Source organism: Trachurus japonicus, chromosome 10 (assembly GCF_045865225.1).
Source record: "Trachurus japonicus isolate A0001 chromosome 10, Traja_1.0".
NCBI lineage: Eukaryota > Metazoa > Chordata > Actinopteri > Carangiformes > Carangidae > Trachurus > Trachurus japonicus.
In genome coordinates this window covers 29,849,864-29,870,849 of record NC_140916.1, presented here as the reverse complement: position 1 = coordinate 29,870,849, position 20,986 = coordinate 29,849,864, and the positions used below count along the sequence as shown (strand labels likewise).

Genomic DNA, 20,986 nt, shown 5'->3' with positions numbered 1-20,986 from the left:
GCTGCTATGGCATTGGTACTCCATTAGGTCCATGCATTATCACTTAATGATTGCATATAGCAAGCAGTCTTCAAGTGCTCCTGGAAAGAGTACAAACATACTAATCGTATCCGTGCTGCAGCTGCAATGCATGGTTATTTAATGATAAAATTATCAAAGATCTTTTCACACTTTTTCCAGGACCAAGGGTCCTCCCCATGACAAATTGTAGTACTCTTATTTTGAAGGTACCTTCCAATACTTCCTGTTGTTGTAGTGTATGCCATTTCCAAACATGACAGATTCCGTCTCGGCAGTGAACGTCCCTTGATACCACTGGCGATTAAGTGTTAGTCCAACCCACCTCCACTTTAAACTTAACCCACTCTTTGGGGAACACAAGTTACATTCATGTCCTATAAATACGGCAAAAGCCTTATATTCACACCATTTTGTTGTTCGTGGGGTGAGAGAAATGAAGCCCCAACCACCTTCAAAAATGGGTCATGGATTAGTCCTATTAATCCATTTAGTCGCTAATGCTATTAGCAATATAATATATTTTTAGATAATTTCAATCGAAATATTAAATGTATTCTATGCTTTACACATGTAGCAGAAAACGGGTAAATGTAAACAAAACAAAAATGATGTGATACTCATTGATAGTTGGTTACTATTTTGGTCTTTGACAATTTTAAGAAAATGAATGTGACTTCAACATTTTGTTTGCAATTTATTGCTTATATAAACTCTCTCTAAACAATTTTTGGTAAAAATAAAATCTATCAATAATAATCATAAATAAAATCATCACAATGACTTTTACATGACATTATATTGCACAATTATAAGCCTTAACAAGAATCACAAAACACGTGTTGTTGCTCAGGTTGTGTGTAGGAGGAATGTTCAGAGGTCAGTGGGCAATGACACACACCGCTTGCCTTTTGAGGGCAACAGGAAATCTGAATTTCATCTGTCTTCGCTGCTTTTTACTCAAAGTCTGTGGATTATCACCTCTAGACACTGATGACCAAACAATCAAGTTGTTTACTTTTAACAATTTGTTACTCTACTCTGCAATTTACGGCATGTCATGATTTACTTCTGAAGCAAAAGATTCAGTTTGTTGTGGTACAGATCTAATATTTCAGTGCTATCGAAGTAAGAAAAAAAAACTGAAGTCGTGTGTCGCATATCACTTGTCCAAAATACTATTTGTTCTTGTGTGTGTGATCATTCTGGGACAAATGTGATCGGCCTCGTTAGGCTTGGTGTCTAAATTGGAAGAAGTCAGGCTCCGTGTGGTTTCTTCTCATTTAGACGGTTTTAAATCTGTACCACAACAAAGTCAAACGTCGGCCCTGTTCAGTGTGGTGTCGGCCCAGCTTTTCATCATTTCACAGCAAAGTTCTACCAACAGAGTCAGCATGTGTCCCAGCTCTGATCAACACAGCCGCTGTCTGTCTGAGGTTTCACCAAAAAGGCCATCTCTCCCTGTATATCGCTTGGCAGTGTACGATTGGTCAGCTACAGAAAGGCCTAAAAGACGGACGGGCAGAGCCTCAGTTTCATCCAGACTGTGTGTGCTGAGTGTAGGTGTGTGTTCAGATGTTGTCCACCTCTGCGCTGAGCTCAGGATACAGTTCTTTGAGTAACATTTCCATCAACACCTAACAGAGACAAAAGAAGAAAGAAATCATTTTAAGCTTCATTGGCAATGCCATAAGAACTGTTTTAATGATGATGATAATGTTTGATATATTATGTGTTGATCTTACATAAAGAAGGTGTTTGTTGGCACTAGCCTCCTGCAGGGCGTTGAAGATCTTGATGATTCCATAGCGAGCATTTTGCTGGCCAACCAAATTTGTTAGTGCATCTGAGAGAAAAGGTCATAAAAAGTCACATGTTTATGAAGTGGTAAATGGAAGTGGTCAATGACACCTACTCTCCACGTTCATACCTGGGATATTGTCAAGTAGTTTCTGTTGAGCCCGCTCCTTAGTTTCAATGCGTTCCGAGTCGGTTCGGACCTTGACGTGTGGTGCCAGCTTCCCGTTGGGCCAGAAGGTATCCCTGAACACACTGATGTAACACACCAACATCTGCTCACAAAAGATCCAGTTGACTGTGTCCCGGATCTGTCTGAAATGAAGAATAGAAGATGTTAGCCTCACAGCTAGTCTCAGAGGAACGTAGTGAACGAAGTGTTCATGCAGTTGCAATGTCTCTAGACCAACATACTGGCCAGGAATCCAGTCTAAAACCTGTCAATAATTACTGGGAGGTAAAAAAAATAAAAAAATAAAAATAAAATCTAATTGTCTCCTGTAACATTAAAGCAACAACAAAAATGACAAATCTGTCGATCACAGGCAACATAAGCTTCCAGAGGCACAGTGATCAGTTAGTGCAGGTTGCATTCAAGCAGATTGATGAATACTAAGTAGGTAAGTTTACTGTCTTTCTCTCACCGCCTCTGTTGTAACTAATAATATCAAATCAGAAGATAACTTGTTACTGTTACTACTTACTTGTTGATAGTTCGTCCAAATGTCACCTGGACTAGTGCAATTAGTGTCTTCCTCACCCACTTAAACACTAAGCAGGAAAACAGACAAACAAAGTATTAATATTCACAATATTGTTTCAAAGAGACAGGACCTAGCTAACAAAAACAAAACAAAAAGTGAAGGTATAACTCTGCTTCTTTTGTGTCACACCTTTTTTATTTTTAGACAGTATTTGAAAAAAAAAGCAGTGTAACTGTGAATAGATGAGAAAAGTGCAGTACTCACTTCCTCTGAGTTCAAAGATCTCCCCTATGAGCATGAAGCAGGGCTCAGCGAGTGCATCTTTCCTCCCATCTACCTCGTCGCCGTAGTCCGACAGATCGCTGTCATCGTCAGCCTCCTCCTACAGGGTAATAGCAAATACACACAAAAGCCAAATGAGGATGTGGTGAGACTGTCCATATTGTAGAGTTACTTCAGCAGTCATGCATGAGCGTGTACCTCAGTATGGGAGAAGAAGTCTCCAGGCAGCCTCTCCAGGAAGGAAGCCAGAGAGAAAGATGATTTCTTCTGGATTGACATCACCTGTAAACATAAAGTAAGATATTCTTGACATAGCGTGTACACATACAGTATGGAATCACACCAATGCAACGAAGATCTTATCCGGACAAATACGACCTGCAGGAAGGTCTAAGATGATATTATCACTGTAAATCTACAATACACGCATTGCAAGTCAGTCACTCAACCACTATGTTCCCAGGTTGATAGTTTCAGAGACGTGTATCTGTTGGTCTAGTGCAGTAGAACTGGTACTTGTCAGGACAGGCAAAAAGTACAGCTGAAACAAAACAATTAAAATCTTAAAGTGTCCTCACATAGTGAGTTTAAAGCAGCACAATAACAAACTAACAGTTAATTTGCTCTGTAATAATTGAGGTAAATGAATAATTTAAATAAAACAAAACATCTAAATAATTAGAAAATGACAACAAAAACAAAAAAAAACCATGAATGAGCAGTGAGGAAATAGGAGGTTTTCCTAATTCTATACAATATGTTTGATGTTGTGACAACAATATATAGTTGCCTTGTCTAAGTATTTATCTGTCTGTCTGCTATCTGTCTTTTGTAAGATGTGAAGCCGGTTACCTTGAGATGCTCTGGGGACGGGCTGAGGAACGCGTAGAGGACCTCCGACTGGCACAATCGTTCATCTGTCAGGAGACGCTACAAAGACACACACAGCTCAAGTCATTATCACCAGTGTTAAACAGTTATTATTGACCACAGGGAGGCAGTGTTGGCACTCCAACAGCGCAGTTGCCGTTGGTTGTGTGGACAGACTGCAGAGTAGTAATCAAACTGAGGCAGTGCTCACACCTGGAGGACATGTTGAATACTGTGTTCAGAGTGCAAGAAAACTAGTTACTAGTTGGCTAAAAGTAACATCACTTACCTGGAGAAAGGCATTAAGCTGAGTTTTGCTCTTGTCTAGGAACTTCTGGTCGATGGATTTGAAGGGAAGTTTACTTAGTGACGGCAACTGGAGTTTCTTCAATGATGGAAAACACTGAGAAATAGAGACAGAAAGACAGTTTGGTTTTGCATAAAGGAACATACAGACAACAGCTTATTCTAACTGGAACACTCCAGATTTACTGTAAAACTAATTTGTGGTGATTCAGTGAAATCGTTTAATCACAGAGGGACATGGAGGCCAATGTGTTCTTTGTGCAGTGTGTAACCTATAATGAATCCATCATCAAATCAATAGACACTGTGTGCAGTTTCTACTGTAGTGCTGTGTGGGGAGTTTCTTCCCCACTGCAGCAGATGACATACAGTTTGGCCTAATATGGGTCAGGCCTTAGTGGCAATGCAGTAAAAGCAAAAAAAAAGTACAATGAGAACAGATCAGTGCTGTTTGGAAAGGAAACATAGACATACACATTCACAGAAGGAAACAAACTACACACTTACTGCCTACTTAAAGCAGAAGTAAGTGATATATTTGTGTTAATATAAGTCTTAAATAGTTATATCTTCTGACAGCAATCACTTACATAGAGTGTTTGGACTGAAACACGGGCCTGTCAGTCCCTCTGCTCTGCTCTGAGCCGAGGAGAAAACATTTATCGTATCCTACAGTTTTTATCCAATGAGGAGAGAGAACGGCATGCAGGGCTGTGTGTGCAGCCAAGGAACGCCGTGAATGTGGCGACGCAGGGACGAGGACTGTTATGGTGCGTTCAAGGAAACCCGTATTTTTCCAACCGTGAAGTGGTACCAGTTCGATCTGGTACGAGTTCACCGGTCAGAAGTTACGAGTGGCCGTTATAGTGACTTTCACCGGTAAAACAGGTCGGAAAAACACGAGTGGGTTGCCTGAAACGCTACAAAGTCGTAAGTTGTGACTTGAAGCTGTAATTTACGATTTCAAAAGCCTGCCTGGAACGCAGCATTAGCGAAAACGACCGGACCACTTACTTCTGCTTTAAGGGTGCATTTGAGACAGAGCCCTATGTACACAATATAATATTAAGTGCCTTTGCTAAATTCAGATGTAGAGTTGCTCCTTCAGCAACAGAAGCTGGTAGATACACGAACGCCCCAGCGGACAGACGCTACTGTATTCTATGCAATAATGGTTCTATTGAATCAGAATGAAGTCCATGTTCTTTTACACTGTGACATCTATGCTGACATTCACGCTGAACTATTTCATACACTCTCTAAGTACAGGTATATTGTCCATTTTAATGATTTTGATGATACAAATAAATTGTGTGTAATTTTATCTGGTAAGCATTGCATCAATGAATGTGCCAAAGTCTGCCACATCAGACTTAATAGAAGAATGTCTTTCATGAGTTCCAGTTTATAAAATAAAAAAAATAAAAAATGTTTTGTGTTTTGTTTTCATGATACCATAGTATGTTTTTAATTTTTTCTTTTTTTAAATTACTTTTTTGTGTGTGTCTTAAAGCAGAAGTGAGTGATCCGGTCGTTTTCGCTAATGCTGCGTTCCAGGCAGGCTTTTGAAATCATAAATTACAGCTTCAAGTCACAACCTACGACTTTGTAGCGTTCCAGGCAACCCACTCGTGTTTTTCCGACCTGTTTTACTGGTGAAAGTCACTATAACGGCCACTCGTAACTTCCGACCGGTGAACTCGTACCAGATCGAACTGGTACCACTTCACGGTCGGAAAAATACGAGTTTCCTTGAACGCACCATAACAGTCCTCGTCGCTATGTCACCACATTCACGGCGTTCCTTGGCTGCACACACAGCCCTGCATGCCGTTCTCTCTCCTCATTGGATAAAAACTGTAGGATACGATAAATGTTTTCTCTTCGGCTTAGAGCAGAGCAGAGGGACTGAGAGACCCGTGTTTCTGTCCAAACACTCTATGTAAGTGATTGCTGTCGGAAGATATAACTATTTAAGACTTATATTAACACAAATATATCACTTACTTCTGCTTTAAAGGGATAGTTCAACATTTTGGCAAATTGGCCCATTGCCATAATCGCTATAGTCATAGCAGTAGGTTCGTTACCTTTAATTGTCGGTGTAAGCTGTTTTTAGAACGGAGGTGCGGAGCGGCAGGCTGCTCAGAGCTACGCTATGGAGGCTAATGGAATTTCTTGGTTTTCCTCATCAAACTCATCAAATACACAACCCAACAACTCCAAAAGGCTGTCGTGGACAAGTTGTGACCTGCACAATCACCACGCTATGAGATAATAATGGAACGTTACGAGACGGAGCTGTTTTAGAGGTAAATTCATGCAAAACCACTGATGCGCGTTGCGTTCAGGGACAGTTTTTCAGCAAGCAGACTCTGTATTTACCTCGAAAACGGCTCTGTTTCGTAACGTTCCATTATTATCTCATAGCGTGGTGATTGTGCAGGTCACAACTTGTCCACGAAAGCGTTTTGGAGTTTTGGGATTGTGTATTTGATGAGTTTGATGAGGGAAACCAAGAAATTCCCTTAGCCTCCATAGCGTAGCTCCGAGCAGCCTGACGCTCCGCTCCTCCGTTCTAAAAATAGCTTACACTGACAAATAAAGGTAACGAACCTACTGCTATGACTATAGCGATTATGGCAGTGGGCCAATTTGCCAAAATGTTGAACTATCCCTTTAACTCTTTTTTGAGTGGTCTTAAAGGTCCAGTGTGTAAAATGAGGGGAAAACAGTGACATCTAGCATTCTGATTCTATTATTTATCAATTAAATAATCAATTGTTTATTTATGGACGTGAAATTCTTGACACGTGCTCTCTGGTTGTCTGGATTTTTCATTCTGTACAAACATGACGGCACAAAATGGCGACACTCTCTAAGCAAGACCCTTGCTATATGTATTCATAAAAGAAGAATTATAAGGCTGAAAACCAAACAGATTTTATTTTATAGCGATTATACACCCATACATATATATTCATTGGTAGTATATTCAGATTTTGCCAATAAACCTTGACAAATATTACACACTGGACCTTTAAACACTTTTGTCAACGGGGGGTAACGTGCATTGAATACTGTAATGTCTATTTATGCATTCACCGTGTACCCTTGCATTTTGTATTTTTATCGTGTGTTGTGCTGTGCAGTGACACCTTAATCTATCTATCTATCTATCTATCTATCTATCTATCTATCTATCTATCTATCTATCTATCTATCTATCTATCTATAAGCTCGGTGTTGTGTTACCTCAGTGAGTTTACGGTGTAGCATCTGGAATTCGGTGAGTTTCCTCTGGACACTCCAGCGACTGTTGTTTGTCTCTTCTCCTTCTACCAGGCTGACACACACACTGTAACAGGCCACAGTCTCACCGCCTTCCTCTGTAGCCTGAAATACACACACGTCTCAGTGACTACACAATTAATACTTTCATCATAGATCTACAGACAATAACCATGAACCTACATACGTACTATCTGCCACATAACGGTGCATAAACATTTAAGTTAGATTGTATTAAATTCACATTTATTTATCTGTTCCTGTTTTTCAGTCAGCAACACGCAGACATGAGTGATGTCTTGACACATTCACATGATAGAGTCCAGGCTACAGCTGTGAGTTTGCATCATGTGCTGATATACTACATTGAGCATTCATACAGAATGAAGACATCCTTAGTTGTCAAGTCAAGCCTGACCAGGGACAAAGACTGCAAATTAGCTGAAGCTAGACGTCTTGTATGCATCGCATTTTTCATTCTTTGTGACAATGTTGTATGTATCGTCCCTGCAAAATAAACATTATAATAAAATAAAATGACAGTGAGTAAAATTAATTGCCTCAGCAATAACCAACCAATGATTGACTCCAACCAATGATAAGCCTGATTTTATTTGCCTGCACAAGAGTGATTTTATTCACATACAAAAGTGATTTTTTTCTTTGTATAGTTGTTCAAATGCACCACTGTGCGCTCCCACATCTGAGCTGTTTAAATGTGTTCTGTTGTTTGTCTGGTAGCAGCCTGATCCTACTAAAAGCATGTTGATGCCAAAAGGAAAAGAAGAGTCATCAGAGCCCCCCTGTGCCTCCTGTTTGTTATGGCTGGCTGGTTTCTTCGGCATTTAGCATAATGGGCTCTCTGCTGTTTTCATATGATGAATAAAGTTCCAGTTACCTCAGCAGTAGTAATAGCAGCCCTCCAGTGGCCCAGGTTTTCACACCACCAGTCTGTCCTGCTGATATGTTGCTGGAGCTCACTGTGCTCTCTCTCCATGGCTCCGATTTCTTCCTTTAGTTTGCTCACGATCTGCAAAATATCAGCAAGCAAATCATATTTCATAAAAAAGGTAAGCAACCAAGTAAGGTGATATATAAATGTGTAGGAGCAGGTATACAGGTGTGGTACATTAACTTCTGGATGCTGCAGAAAAGTTGAGGGCATCGTGCTACAAGAGTCTGGATGTGCGCACTAGGGATGTACCCGAATACGTTATTCGGAGGTACACAAATAATGCTTCGATCCAGAATAGTTTTTCTGTCTGAAGTTTATCCTCATTATTTGGGAGCTTTTGTCTAAAGAAAAAGAAACGTTTGGATGCGTGTTTTGAGCATGATTTTGAAGAGATTAAAACAAAACGGAACAAAAAAACATGTTGCTGTGTGTTTTGAGCCAATCACATCCATGCACCAGACACTGCCATAGTTTGGTTTTGGTGAGGAGAGCCCTCAGGCTCAGTCCCTTATGTTATCACAGAGGAGCAACAGCACATAACCAGGTGACTCTGGTTCACACTCCAACACAGTAGGTGGTGGTAATGCACCTTAACGGGAAAAGAAGCAGCTATAAAACAATGGATACATTTTTTTGAGTGTCACAACCCTGCAAAACGACTTGTTTCACTACCAGAATTTGATCCATTCAGTTACGTTTGTAGTCTAGAAGAGCTGCATGGTTAAATTATTTTATTCCCGTTCTAGTTAGCCGAGAGCTAAAGCGGAAGTTAGCCGGCTAGCTCGTTGGAAGTCTCTAGTACACCCACTTCCGGTTTCTTTAAAAGCCCGAATCCGGACTCAAATACAAATAGTACACTGCCGGTACACCCCTAGTGCGCACTGACCTAGTTTGGATGTTGTGTTTGTGTGTTTGATGCTCTACCTTCTTGTCTGGTTTGGGTGCGTTCTGGATGGAGCCTAGGGCCTGTCGCTTGTACTCCAGTTTGTCATACAGTTGACGGAGTTTAGTAGCAGCGTAGCTGACCTGCTCGTTGATTCCTTTACTGCCTTCATCACACACTTCCACTACTCCATCCAGACCCTGGCACTGCACACAGAGACACAAATTAATGACTACAATAACAATGCCAGACAGACAGAAATATGGCGGCCAATTTAAGGATTCAAACTGATGAATATTCAGACATGTGCTATTTGTGTACAGGTTTCTGACCCCTTCATCTTTTTCTTCTGCACTACACTGTGATTGACTGTGCTGCTCGTCTCGTCTGATCAGCCTGTCGTAGAGGTCGGAAACCAGGAAGGAGGGGTAATATCGTTCTCTCATCGTCTCAGCAACCTAGAGGACATGATGAGATGAAGAGAAATGTTTTATTTCCATTGTAGACCAGCAATAAGGAAAACTTCACATCTCTTATCTTGTTTTCCCACTTAGTTAAGTACCTGTTCCTGCAGCCTAACAAAGACTTGTGTTCCTCTGTTCCCCACCAGACTCTGTTGGATCTCCTTGAGAAGAACCTTCTCCACTGGGATGTCTCTGCTCTCCACAAAGAACTTCTGGTAGATTTCCCCGACAATTTGGGGCACCTCATTCTGGTAAACACATATTAACAAACAAATGACCACTCGTGTACATCTCCCACTGCTTGGATCTGTTGTACTAGATCCCTGCTGTTACAGTACAGAAATATCCAATTTGCACACAATTGTGTGAAAAACTGCTGACACAAGGAAAACTAGTATCGTTATTTTCCATCAGTGTGTGAAAACAACCGCCGGTCTCAGCACCGTATCACTTTTCCTCTGAAACTGTACAGAAGTAGCAGTGTTGGGCTGTATGCTGGAATGTGTATACAAGCTACCTTGTTGGCAGTTTTCAGTGTTTCCACCAGTTCCCAGAAGCTAATCAGAGCTCTTTTATCAACTCTCTCCATGTAAACTCTGAAATGCTCCCTGTAACCCGGATTACACAAGATGTCATCGAACTGGAGGATCTGAGGTGGGCGGACAGAGAGAAAGACAAAATATTAACTCGATGCCTCCTTCTTTATAAGAATACATCCTTCATAATAGTGCATGGTTAACTAAATATAAACATTTTTAGTCATTTACTATTTTGACACAGCTCTTTGCCAAAAAAAACTTCCAATCAAAGACCACACATATGTCACAGTTGGTGCTATATGTGTCTTACCTTCTGGCTTTGAGGGTCATCACTGTCATCTCCCCCTCCTTCTTCATTGTTTTCATAGTTTGGTCCCCCGAGCAGGCGGATTCGCTTCTCACACTGTTTCTTAGCAACTGTCAGCTGATTAATATATCGCTTCATATCCCTGGCCCTCAGCAGGTCTGCCTTCATGGCGGCTGACTCTTTACCTTTTCGCTCTAAGAGAGACAGAAGTGATGGTTAATGGGCAGTCTGAGCCAGCTTTGACCATACAATAATAACCATGTAACAACAGCCTGGTGTGGAGCCGATGAACCACTTTACCACATATGGTAAACTTGTAATTATAAACTTGCTCACATTAGCATTCAGGTAAGGCCACTGTCTATGTTCCTACGCAGAGCCTGACAGAGCTTACCGGAAGTTCTGAGCCACGACTCTCAGCTTCATTTTTCATTGTCAGCTCTTGTTCTTTGACCTACTTTGTCATAGGGGTGAACTCACATCAAATGTCCTGTCAGCTCTCTAAAAGGTTGCAGCAAGAAGAGAAGTGAAGAATTCATCTACTGTTGAAATCGCTGCTCTAATACTACCTTTTACTTCCTTACATGGTGTGTTTACAACAGATCAGCTGGCAGGTTTCCTAGATGTGTTTTTGGCTGACACCACTAGGCTTCACTTTCCACATTTTCCAAGCTTTAAAAAAAAAAAAGGCAATTACGCCATGTTGTAAAATGCAGTGTTTCTGTACCTTTCTGCTTCTTAAGCTGAGGCAGGCTGCTGATGGTCGTGGCATGAATAATCTCTACCACTATCTGATACCTGCAACACAGAGATACAGAGGAGAAAAACACATCAAGCTTTGTGATCATCTGATAAAACTGACTTAACTGAAGAGTGAATACACAATGGCATATTAGAAATATTACAAAATATTACATAGAATAAATGGTAATCAGTGTTTTGAGAAGTTATAAGATATCTCAGTAAATGAGCCAATTATTCTCAACCTAACAAGACAATGTCGCTGTATCATGTCTACCCCACATTTAGATCTCATATTTTGCTGCAGAGAGACTGTCTGTTCTCATGGTAACCACGCAGCAGCAAACAGACTAGCCGTTAGCAATGCCTGGTTAACATTTTCTATATATACACACAATATGACTCGTTTGAGGGATTGTTTATATGTAGAGGTCAGTCTCGGTTCAACAGGACAGCGCAGGTGTGTACAGCACAGCGAGTGGGTGTGTGGGTGTGTTGCCGGTGTCATGCCTGAGTTGTTTGAGGAAATTGACATCAGCAGAAGTTGATATCAGTTTGATGAAGTCTTCGTAGGAGGCAGCGTAGGTGTAGGCTTTCTTCTGCTGCTCAGCCTGCTGCTCCCTCTGCTCCAGCTGAGACAACAGCATCCTGTTGATGGAGTCTGGATCGCTGAGGACTTCTACCAAAGGCTTCAACACTGCAGCACACAGACACAAACATACAGACATAGAAAGGTTTTATGCATATACAGGCAATTGTGCTGTGAAAAAACTGTTACATTATGTCAGTCCACCGACCGCTTCTCTGGAATGGGTTAGGACAGAAAGTGCAAAAGCACACGTAGAAATACAGAGTACCAAGTGAAGCATCATGGGGTCTGAGTTACACACATGCATCTACGTATGTATCAGATGCACACCAATGTATAGAGACATATAGACACACCAGCTCCTTTAAAGCCCACATCACAACAATGCTAGTCAGCCTGGTATAGATAAAGTACTGTGAAATAGATCCTTGCTCCACTGAACCAACATCAGTGTTGGTCAGACTTGTCTTTCATCACCCACGGGTTGTTTATTTTTGGCAGTTCAGAGAACAACAAAAAACTTTTTTCTTTTATAAACTACTCTAAAAATGTACAATTCCTCCAGGCCAGTGAAGCCGTGCTCAAATTTACAATAATGTTGGCACAGACGGTGTGGACAGGCTATGGAGTAGAAAAATAAGATGAGGACTGACAGTAGCTTAATCTGTAGAGTAAAGCAACTGGAAATCTTGTTATTGTCTGAAATGATGTTACTTTTGCCGTGGCGGCGGCAGCGACAACGGCGACGACGACCGGAGGAGAACCGTAGTTTCGCTTTTACCCACCACGTCTCTCCCTCGACGCAGAGGGGAGGGGGGAGGAGGGGGGGGCAGTGTTTCGTACCCGTGCAGGGAAGTTACATAGTGCAGTTTCAGCCGACGCGACCCGGCTCAGGCTGCGGTGGCAGCACCATTCATCCCATTAACCATTTTCTACCATTGCAATGAGTCTGGAAACATTATTTTAAGGCCGAAAAACTCCGCAATGTTACTTTAAGTCTTTAGAGGGTTAATTTGTGGAGGACCAAAAAGGATTAGAGATGCTCTCTTACTTCAGAAATTAATATTCGTGGGAGAAAAGCACAGTTTAATTAATATCATTAATCACAAAAGCGTTCTCCCGAGCTGCCGTGGTCCAAGTGTACGCCATGCTAACAAGGCTCACTGTCAGTGCAACACAGACATCCTTAGTGTCATTAGTTGCAGCTGCTCTGCTCCTGCTGTCAAATTCAAAATGTGTGTTGTTACTACACACTGACACAATACTGCTACACAGAGGGAAGAGCCTGCCACAGACGCAAACAGGCTACACAATATGACAAGTGTAAAGAGTGTCTCATTATATTCTTATCTACAGAGCAGGTTTACGCTGGGGTGAATGAGAGCATTAGCTATTGCTTTGACACTTATTGAAAATATCCCAAGTCTCTGCAGGCATTACAATGTTATCAGTGTTTACATGCATCATTGTTAGAGGATAAAATGGTAACAACAGGCCTTTCTCACAAAGTAAACTCATTCATTTAATCAGCATGCACAATACCCGGGCCTTATGAGTGGAGGATCTTAATGGAATACAGCCACTGCTGTTATTAATCACATTTGTGCCTTTCCTGCTAACATATGCAATTGTCTGCCCTATTTTGTTTCCTTATTTCAAATAAAGTTCAGTTAATTTCTTTAATTCCCCACTGGATGTGTGGGATAAAGCAGTTATCCCGAATCACCGGGGACAGAAGAGACTAAAATCACATTATAGTTTCTACAGTGTTGAATTTTAAATATTTAATAACAAGGGGAGCCACAATAAAGCTGACATGCTGGGATATCATTATCTGTAATGCCAACAATCCCTATGACTCAGCACCAGCTGGCAGACTAAAGTAGAGGATCATTGTCTTATATCTCCTCTAGGCATGGGCATTTCCAGTCATTTTCTAATGGAGTAACCTAACCTGGTCTTACTCGAGTAACCAATTACTTTAAAGGGATAGTTCAACATTTTGGCAAATTGGCCCATTGCCATAATCCCTATAGTTTTAGGAGTAGGTTCTTTGCCTTTAATTGTCGGTACCGTGCAAGCTATTTTTAGAACGGCGGAGCAGAGCCGTGAGCTGCTCAGAGCTACGCTACAGAGGCTAATGGCTCATGTTTTTAATGTGGCAGAAACACTGTCTGACATGAGAGTTTGTGTTCTGACCATCTGACCCGAATACAGACACGGTCCAGATTCATACACAGCACCAGTATAGTGTCAGAGTAAAGTACCTTTAGTAGTGATGACTTCTGTGAGGCAGCAGCGTAATGTGTGTGACTTGGCATCCTTTTGTGGCAGCAGACATAGCAGCAGTATTCTGGCTACACAGCGGAGGAAGGCCAGCTCTGATTCAGGACTGACCAGACAGGGATGGAGAGGAAACGGCCGGGCACACTCCTCTGGTCTGAAAACACACACAGACAGCAACAAAATAGAGACACAAATTGAAAGTGAGACATAAACAGGACAACACCAAACACTTTCATGTTACTCTGGCAGAGCTAGATCACATTATGAGGTGCTGTGTCATCGACAACCCTAGCACTCTCCTTGTTATGTGTTGCTTCTGACTATCTTTGCTTCTGAAACCCAACTGAACACAACACACCGCCGCAACATTGTTCCTAAACTACTGGAGACGAGGGAGGCCAGATATCTCAGTAGTGAGATCAAATCATGAGCCTTGCCCGACTTGCCGAGATAATGAAACCAGATGATGTGTGAATCATTGCTGTCTGTCTGCTTTCTCTGGATGTGTGTGTATGTGTGTGTGTGTAATTCTACCTAGCAGATGCTGCCTACAGGCGGAGGAAGTGAGTTTAGAAGACTCTAATGTTATTTACGCTGTATTTAACTGCTATAATTTCACCCCATCTGCGTAGATAAAATTACACTGCTGCTTCTGGACAGTCAGAGTCCTCCGAAGTGATGAGCACCAACATTACAACACCGGGGGCATATTTATCTTACTGGCTGTCTTGATATGATTTCTAGTTAATGAATACCTTGGGACAAATAAGATACTGGAATAATTATAATATATATTATATGTGTGTGTGTTTGTTTTTGTACCTTGCGGATGCAGCCTTGAGGTCGGTGAAGTGTGTGTGTAGGATTCGGATGCTGTCGTAACACACCACGTTGACCAGGTCTATGTCGGCGAGCCTCGATCTCAACTGCCCGATCATCTGCCACCAGTCCTCTGACAGCATAGAGTACAACTGGCCCTCGTCACGACTCAGAGGGATGTACCAGGACAGGATGTAGTCTCTGTAGGCAAAGTCAAACACTGGGGAGAGACACAGACAGAGAGAAGGGATATATACATTTTGTCAAAAGATGCATAGTAATGACATTTCTAAATAGGTTTTGTCTTTTTTGTCTGAGAAAAGAGATACACTCCTACTTTAATCAATCCATCTGTCTACACAGGTAGTTTAATGACTCGGCTTTCATTTTCGCTACCCAGCCCACGGCGTATTTTTACGTTCCAAACCTGTGTTTCTGCGTTTAATGGGTGTAATTAACTGTGACTGTGTTTTGGGCCCCGAGCACTTCTAAAACGTGGGTAACCTGCAACTCAGTACTTTGCCTGAACCCCCCCCACCTCACCTCCCTGTGTACAAATACTCAGCGGCGAAGCTAATGCAGCTGCTGCTGTTCCGCTCACGGGCCAAACATCCTGTGCAGACACGGTGTGAAGTGACACACAGCTGCTGCAGAGAAAGAAATAATTAGCTTTTATAAGGCTTGTTTATACTGCAACATGTATCTCTGAGGACAGAAAAGTCAGTCCAATTTGACTATCTTTTTTGCGACATTGAAAAGAATATCTAGCTTCATCTTAACTCATATCCTTCATATTGTCATATCAGTAATAAGTATTTAGAAGAAGTATTTGTTGGAAGTACTGCTGTCTGAAGTCTAGAGATAATAAGATAAGCACTAAAATTGAGCTGCTAAAATTGGTTCATTCTTCTTTTCAAAACTTAAGTCACACATTCTAACCATCCATCTAATTCATTTGGATGTGCTGCTATGTTCAAAGAAAACTGCATTTTTGTAAAAAGAAAAAGAAATAATAATAATGATAAAAAATGACTATCGACCATCCTGAGCATCGTTAAATGTTCTCTCTTACCAACTGGATTACAGGTTTCCTGCTGTCTTAACAGGAAGAGCTGTTGTGGCTCTGTTTTATTGTTTTATTGTTTGAATCTCCCAGGCCCCCTGAACTACGCATCTAAGTTTTGTTTCCCCAAAACCCAGGCGTACGCTGGTGCAATGTTTTCAATGTGGAGGAAGCTTCGTCCATTCATTTTCTCTACATTCCTTTACTCTGTACAGGACCGCCATCTAGACTGGGCTGCTCACTGGGTGAGAGGCGGGGTTAAAGCTGGACGTGTCCTCAGCCCATCTGACTGACTGACACTTGTCCAGATAAACAGACAAACAACCACTGTCATGTGCAGGCCCACTGGCAATTCAGAGTCTCCAATTCACCTGAGCTAAACTCCATCCCACTGTGGGAGGAAATGAGAGCTCCTGAACAAAACCCACACAACTCACGCAGAACACATGCAAACTCCACACAGAAAGGCCGCAGCTGGATGGTGGAGTCATACTCAAGACTTTTGCTGTGAGGAGAGTAAGTTTCTGTTTACACAGAAATGAACACACATTGTAGATTTAGTGGTTTCAGACCTGAGGGCTGGGATCATTTGGGACACAAGGTAATAACCAGTACAAGAAATTAGTCAAACGACATTTTTCAGTGTCTCTAGTGTTTTATATTTTCTTCTTCAAGGTAGAGCATATATTATCTTGTTGTTCCGATCTACAAAATAAAAAATAAAACAGTCTGAGAGGGTAAAAGCCACTGTTTGAATGGCCTGCTGATGGGTTAAGTGGTCATTAATATAAATATGTAAAAGGTTGGGTAACAGGAACCTTGTTCCAGCGAATGTGCAGCATCAAATGTCAATGTCTCCTGCTTGTTCAAACACTCTGGTCGGTTTCTATTCTGTTTTCTCAATCTCAACAAAGACATTGATGTATTCTAAACAGGACTACTTATGCAATCAAAAGGAAATTCGGCAGCTTTTGCCCTTTTTGAATCACCAGTAAAGTACCTAAATATCACCAGTAAAGTACCTAAATCACCAGTAAAGTACCTAAATACCTTCTTCTCTGGAGGAGGGTCTGGCGAGTGAGATTACTAGTAAAGTGATCTCAACTCAAGTTCTTCTTCCGACCCGTTGACTAAAGAAGACATTTCTCAGCCTTTCAACTGCTTGGGATCTCAACATCTTTTACAAAGCAAGTAAGAGAACAGAGAGTGTTCAGTAGTATTTAGTAGATTAGTGAAGATTGTTGTGTTTTTTTGTTTGTTTGCTTTTTAACAGATCTCAGAATTTTAACCTAAAAATCTCTATCACAGACAGAAAATAAGAAGAGTAGAAGAAGTAATGTGTCAGGCTTACCAACAACAAAGATAGTGGTGCTTGACCTTAAATGCAAGAAATGAGCACCAACACAGCTAATCAACACAATAAGTGACACAGCAGAGCTCGGCTGTGGTCCTAATGATGTCACCATGAACTCATATCAGATCACAACAACGGACCTTTTCAAATTACACACAGGAGAACGGGTAAATACACACCCTCAGTGTAAATCCGAAAGCCATCTGTTACTTGGCAGCCAGACATGCTGTTCCACTGACTGTGTTTTTCTTTGTGTGTGTGTATAAGTGTGTGTTATGACCAGAACATTCAACTGTTGTATGGGTGACAGCCAGGTCACGGTGACTGACAGAGACAGAGCTCCCAGCTGTCAGTCAGCAGTTTTCCAAAAACAGAAGTTGAACGGTTTTCCAACGGTATCAAAGACATTAAAAGCTTAATGAAACCTCCACCAACTCAATGGCTGAGACACTGACAATATTGATTTTTGAGGGATGTGAGAACTTCATTTTGAGGTTTCAAAGTGAAGAAAAAAATATTCTCTAAACTGGGTACGTCATAGCCGTGTTTATTCACTTGCAGAGGCAGGAGTTGCATTGTGGGATTTCTGGATGATGATAACGCACTAGGTAGAATTTTTAAGTGATAAAGATTGAATGTGGCATGATGTTGATAATGAATGTTATGACAGCTGAAAGTAAAAGTTATGTACCACAATGCTTTGTTTGCAATATTCTAATATTATAGGTCAAAGTCACTGAGTTATTATTGGAAGGCATTACATGATATAGAATTGTATAATCAAGCTTCAGATGCTCGCATTAGATGGCACAAACAAAAGTGACAAACAACCAACGGATTAAAAGTGGTGAATTCACCATTAAGCATAAAAAGTGCATGTTTTTGTCTGATACATTCAAAATTGTTCTTCTTGCATTAAATATAAGGATCAAAACGGTCATGTTTGAATCTCAAGTGATTCAGGCATTTGACTGTCACGTGATCCAACTGGAGGATCCTGACTTGCTGATACACTCAGTTTTTCACGCTTGCTCTGTAAAGGACAAGAACACTTCTGAAAAGCTGCCTGGTGAAGTGTATTTTGTGTTTGTGTGATGTATATTGTATGATTTTTCTGTCGTTTTAATGTTTCACCATCCATTTCAATGTCAGCAGCAGATAATGTTTACACAATGGCCAAAACTTAGGGTTCCAGATTTAAATGAATGAGGACGTGAGAAGATCACAAAACACCGAGATGATCCATTACCTTCCTTCAGAGCCTTGTCCACATTGTGTGACACCACCACCCTCCTGCTCTGGTTTGACTCCTGAACTGGCACCAAAAAGCGAGCCTGAAAACACAAGAAATACATTTTGCAGTTGTGTTACAATATGTACCATGAATAATTGTACCACTGCTTTATTTATTGGAAAATGACAAATAAATATTTGATCACAAAAAGATATAAATTCTGTTAGCTTCACTTAAAGCAAAAATTGTGATGACAGCATTACAAAGAAAAGGGGTGGAAAAAAGAACTATTGTGCAAAAACAGGAAGGAAAGCAGGAAAAGATTGAAAGCTGTGAGTCTAATAAGCTCAAAATCCTGACAAAACAAGGCAGCCCACTTTAGTCACAGCTCCTACAACATGTACTCTTGATGACTGCTGCTTGTGACCATATTCCTCCACTGTCAACATCAATTAGTCATCAGGCACAACAGCAGCAGCCGCTGAGATGCAGCCGCCGGGCTGCGGCTGCCTAGGTAAGCCACCAGCCAGCTTCAAGGTCACAATCGCTTTCCTTGCAGAATAAATCTCCATTAATGTGTGTGCACATGTTTGTGTGTGCGTTAAAGTGTGTCTAAATCCAGCAGAAAGAGGCTGCCTCATCTATTATAAAACAACACAGTGAGGAGAGGATCCGGGGGCTGGTGGGAAGAAAAGATGAGAGAGGAGAGACAGATCGGCAGAGGAAGGAAATAATTAAGGGTGAAAGGGAAGCAGCAGTAGAGAGGATCAGAGGAAAACAGTAGGGGGTGTAAAAACGGGAAAACATCAAACATACATGTTAAACACTGATTTAACTGTGGGTCAACATTAATGTTACATAGTCCAGTCTGCTAAAGTTAAGCTTAAATGGGCCAGAGATGCTTTTAGATAACAGCAGATGTGAATTCCTGCAGTAGTGAGGAATGCTTCCTGGTGACATTATACATAATATAGTGGTGATGTGATCTGATGGGGAGCTGGCAGAGTGTGTGAGTCACCAACATACTGTGCCTTAAGTAATGAGTTTAAACTAAGAGACAGCAGTGTCTTACCATGAGCTTGTTGAAGAACTCCAGCCATGCAGCTGACTGCCTTGTGTTTCTGTCAAAGCAGCTGACTTTGAGGGGACTCTTCCTGACTAGCAGCACAAAGCTGCCGGCCAGGAAACACAGCAGGGCGAATGACACATAGATGAAGAGCTTTAAGAAGAAAGAGGTGAGGGTCAGGCCTCCCCAGGCCAGCTGAAACACTACTGCTGCCACCACGCCCAGGCAGAAAGCCGGGACGAACCGGAAAGAGGAGTCGACAGAGGAGGTGGAGGTGGCAGACATGAGCCCCTCTTCTCCTCCGGTGCTGCCGCCGCCGCCACCGCTCCTGCTGCTGCCGCCGCTGCCGCTGCTCCCTCCAGCCGGTGATGTAGTGGTAGTTGAGGGGGTGGGCATGCTGCGACCCCACCATCCATATATGTGTCACTCACTGCTGGTTAGGCTGAAAAGTTGCTCCGCCAGTCTATCGGGCAAGTCACAGCGGCGTATATACTGTGCACAACACTCGTGTATACCCTCAACTACAACACTGTCTCCAAGAAGAGGCATCCCCCCGCGTTGACATCTCCTCAGTCACCGACCGGACACCGTTATGTTTCCCCCGCTCCTAGCATCGGCCGTCGGCTTAGTCATCCATGATCCGCTGCTGCCGCCGCTGCAGACAACACAACAACAACTGGACGCACGGGGTTTTGTCCTTGAATAAGCAGGCGGGAGGCAAGCAGGGCTGACCGGGGGAGCAAGCGGAGAGACACCGGGACAGAGAGAGCAACAACCACCGTCACCTTGGAGACAGATAGGTGGAGGAGTAGCTTAGTGACTGTTGCTAACCAACCACAGGGCTAGCAGGAAGCTAAACTCGGGCGCCAAGTTATTGTTATGCTACCGGCTTTAAAACGAAAAAAAAGGACACAAAGGACCAGTAAGAGTCAGTAAGTAATGTCGAAGAGCAGTATGCTTCGACTCAGAGTTAAACTAACTGCAACAACAACGACAACTAGCTACCTAGCCTGCCTGCTAAGTAACCAGTTCAACATGAGCTAATGTTAGCTAACGTTAACATACCTATCGTTAAAAAAAAAAAAAAAATGATGTACGGTGACAACACTACATTGTCGCTCTGCAACTGTGTAAAAATATATATATCGAAATATTTGCGATGGAGATTTAAAAGTGTCAAAAACGCAGTGGCAAAAGAATATATGTCCCGGTCAAATGTCCACAACAGATAAAAACAGGCAACTGTTATTTTCCTCGAGCTCCAGCTGACTGCCAATCTCTCTGAACGTGAAAGAGTGTCAGCCAATCAGTGCCGGTGTTAACCACGGGCGGTGCGCCTGTTTTAACGACCGGTACGGTCCGAGTGGGCGGCGGCGTTTGTTTCTCAACGTTGACGCGGGTGTAGTGGGGGGGGGGAC

The 20,986-nt window shown here is 42.0% G+C and overlaps 1 protein-coding gene across 1 annotated transcript; it reads right to left on the bottom strand.

Annotated features, from left to right (window-relative positions):
* Window positions 1-695: 695 nt before the first annotated feature.
* snx25 (sorting nexin 25) lies at window positions 696-20,839 on the bottom strand. The gene is made up of 22 exons (XM_085788531.1): window positions 20,634-20,839; window positions 19,575-20,353; window positions 18,518-18,602; window positions 14,855-15,071; window positions 14,014-14,186; window positions 11,668-11,854; window positions 11,144-11,214; window positions 10,420-10,610; window positions 10,088-10,219; window positions 9,669-9,818; window positions 9,439-9,564; window positions 9,148-9,312; window positions 8,167-8,298; window positions 7,233-7,373; window positions 3,961-4,074; window positions 3,654-3,731; window positions 3,000-3,083; window positions 2,784-2,901; window positions 2,520-2,586; window positions 1,949-2,130; window positions 1,764-1,864; window positions 696-1,655 (listed from the first exon to the last, which is right to left on the bottom strand). The coding sequence occupies exons 2-22, from the start codon at window positions 19,962-19,964 to the stop codon at window positions 1,590-1,592; spliced, it is 2,970 nt and encodes a 989-aa protein (XP_085644657.1). The 5' UTR covers window positions 19,965-20,353; window positions 20,634-20,839; the 3' UTR covers window positions 696-1,589.
* Between the last annotated feature and the right edge of the window lie 147 nt (window positions 20,840-20,986).

What these genes read in the sequence shown, in the direction of transcription:
- snx25 (XM_085788531.1), bottom strand. Translation starts at nt 19,964, where the DNA reads ATGCCCACCCCCTCAACTACCACTACATCACCGGCTGGAGGGAGCAGC. An exon ending in AGTTCTTCAACAAGCTCATG is followed by an intron (nt 18,603 to 19,574) that starts GTAAGACACTGC and finishes TTGTGTTTTCAG; the next exon opens with GCTCGCTTTTTGGTGCCAGT. An exon ending in CACCCAAACCAGACAAGAAG is followed by an intron (nt 8,299 to 9,147) that starts GTAGAGCATCAA and finishes GATATTTTGCAG; the next exon opens with ATCGTGAGCAAACTAAAGGA.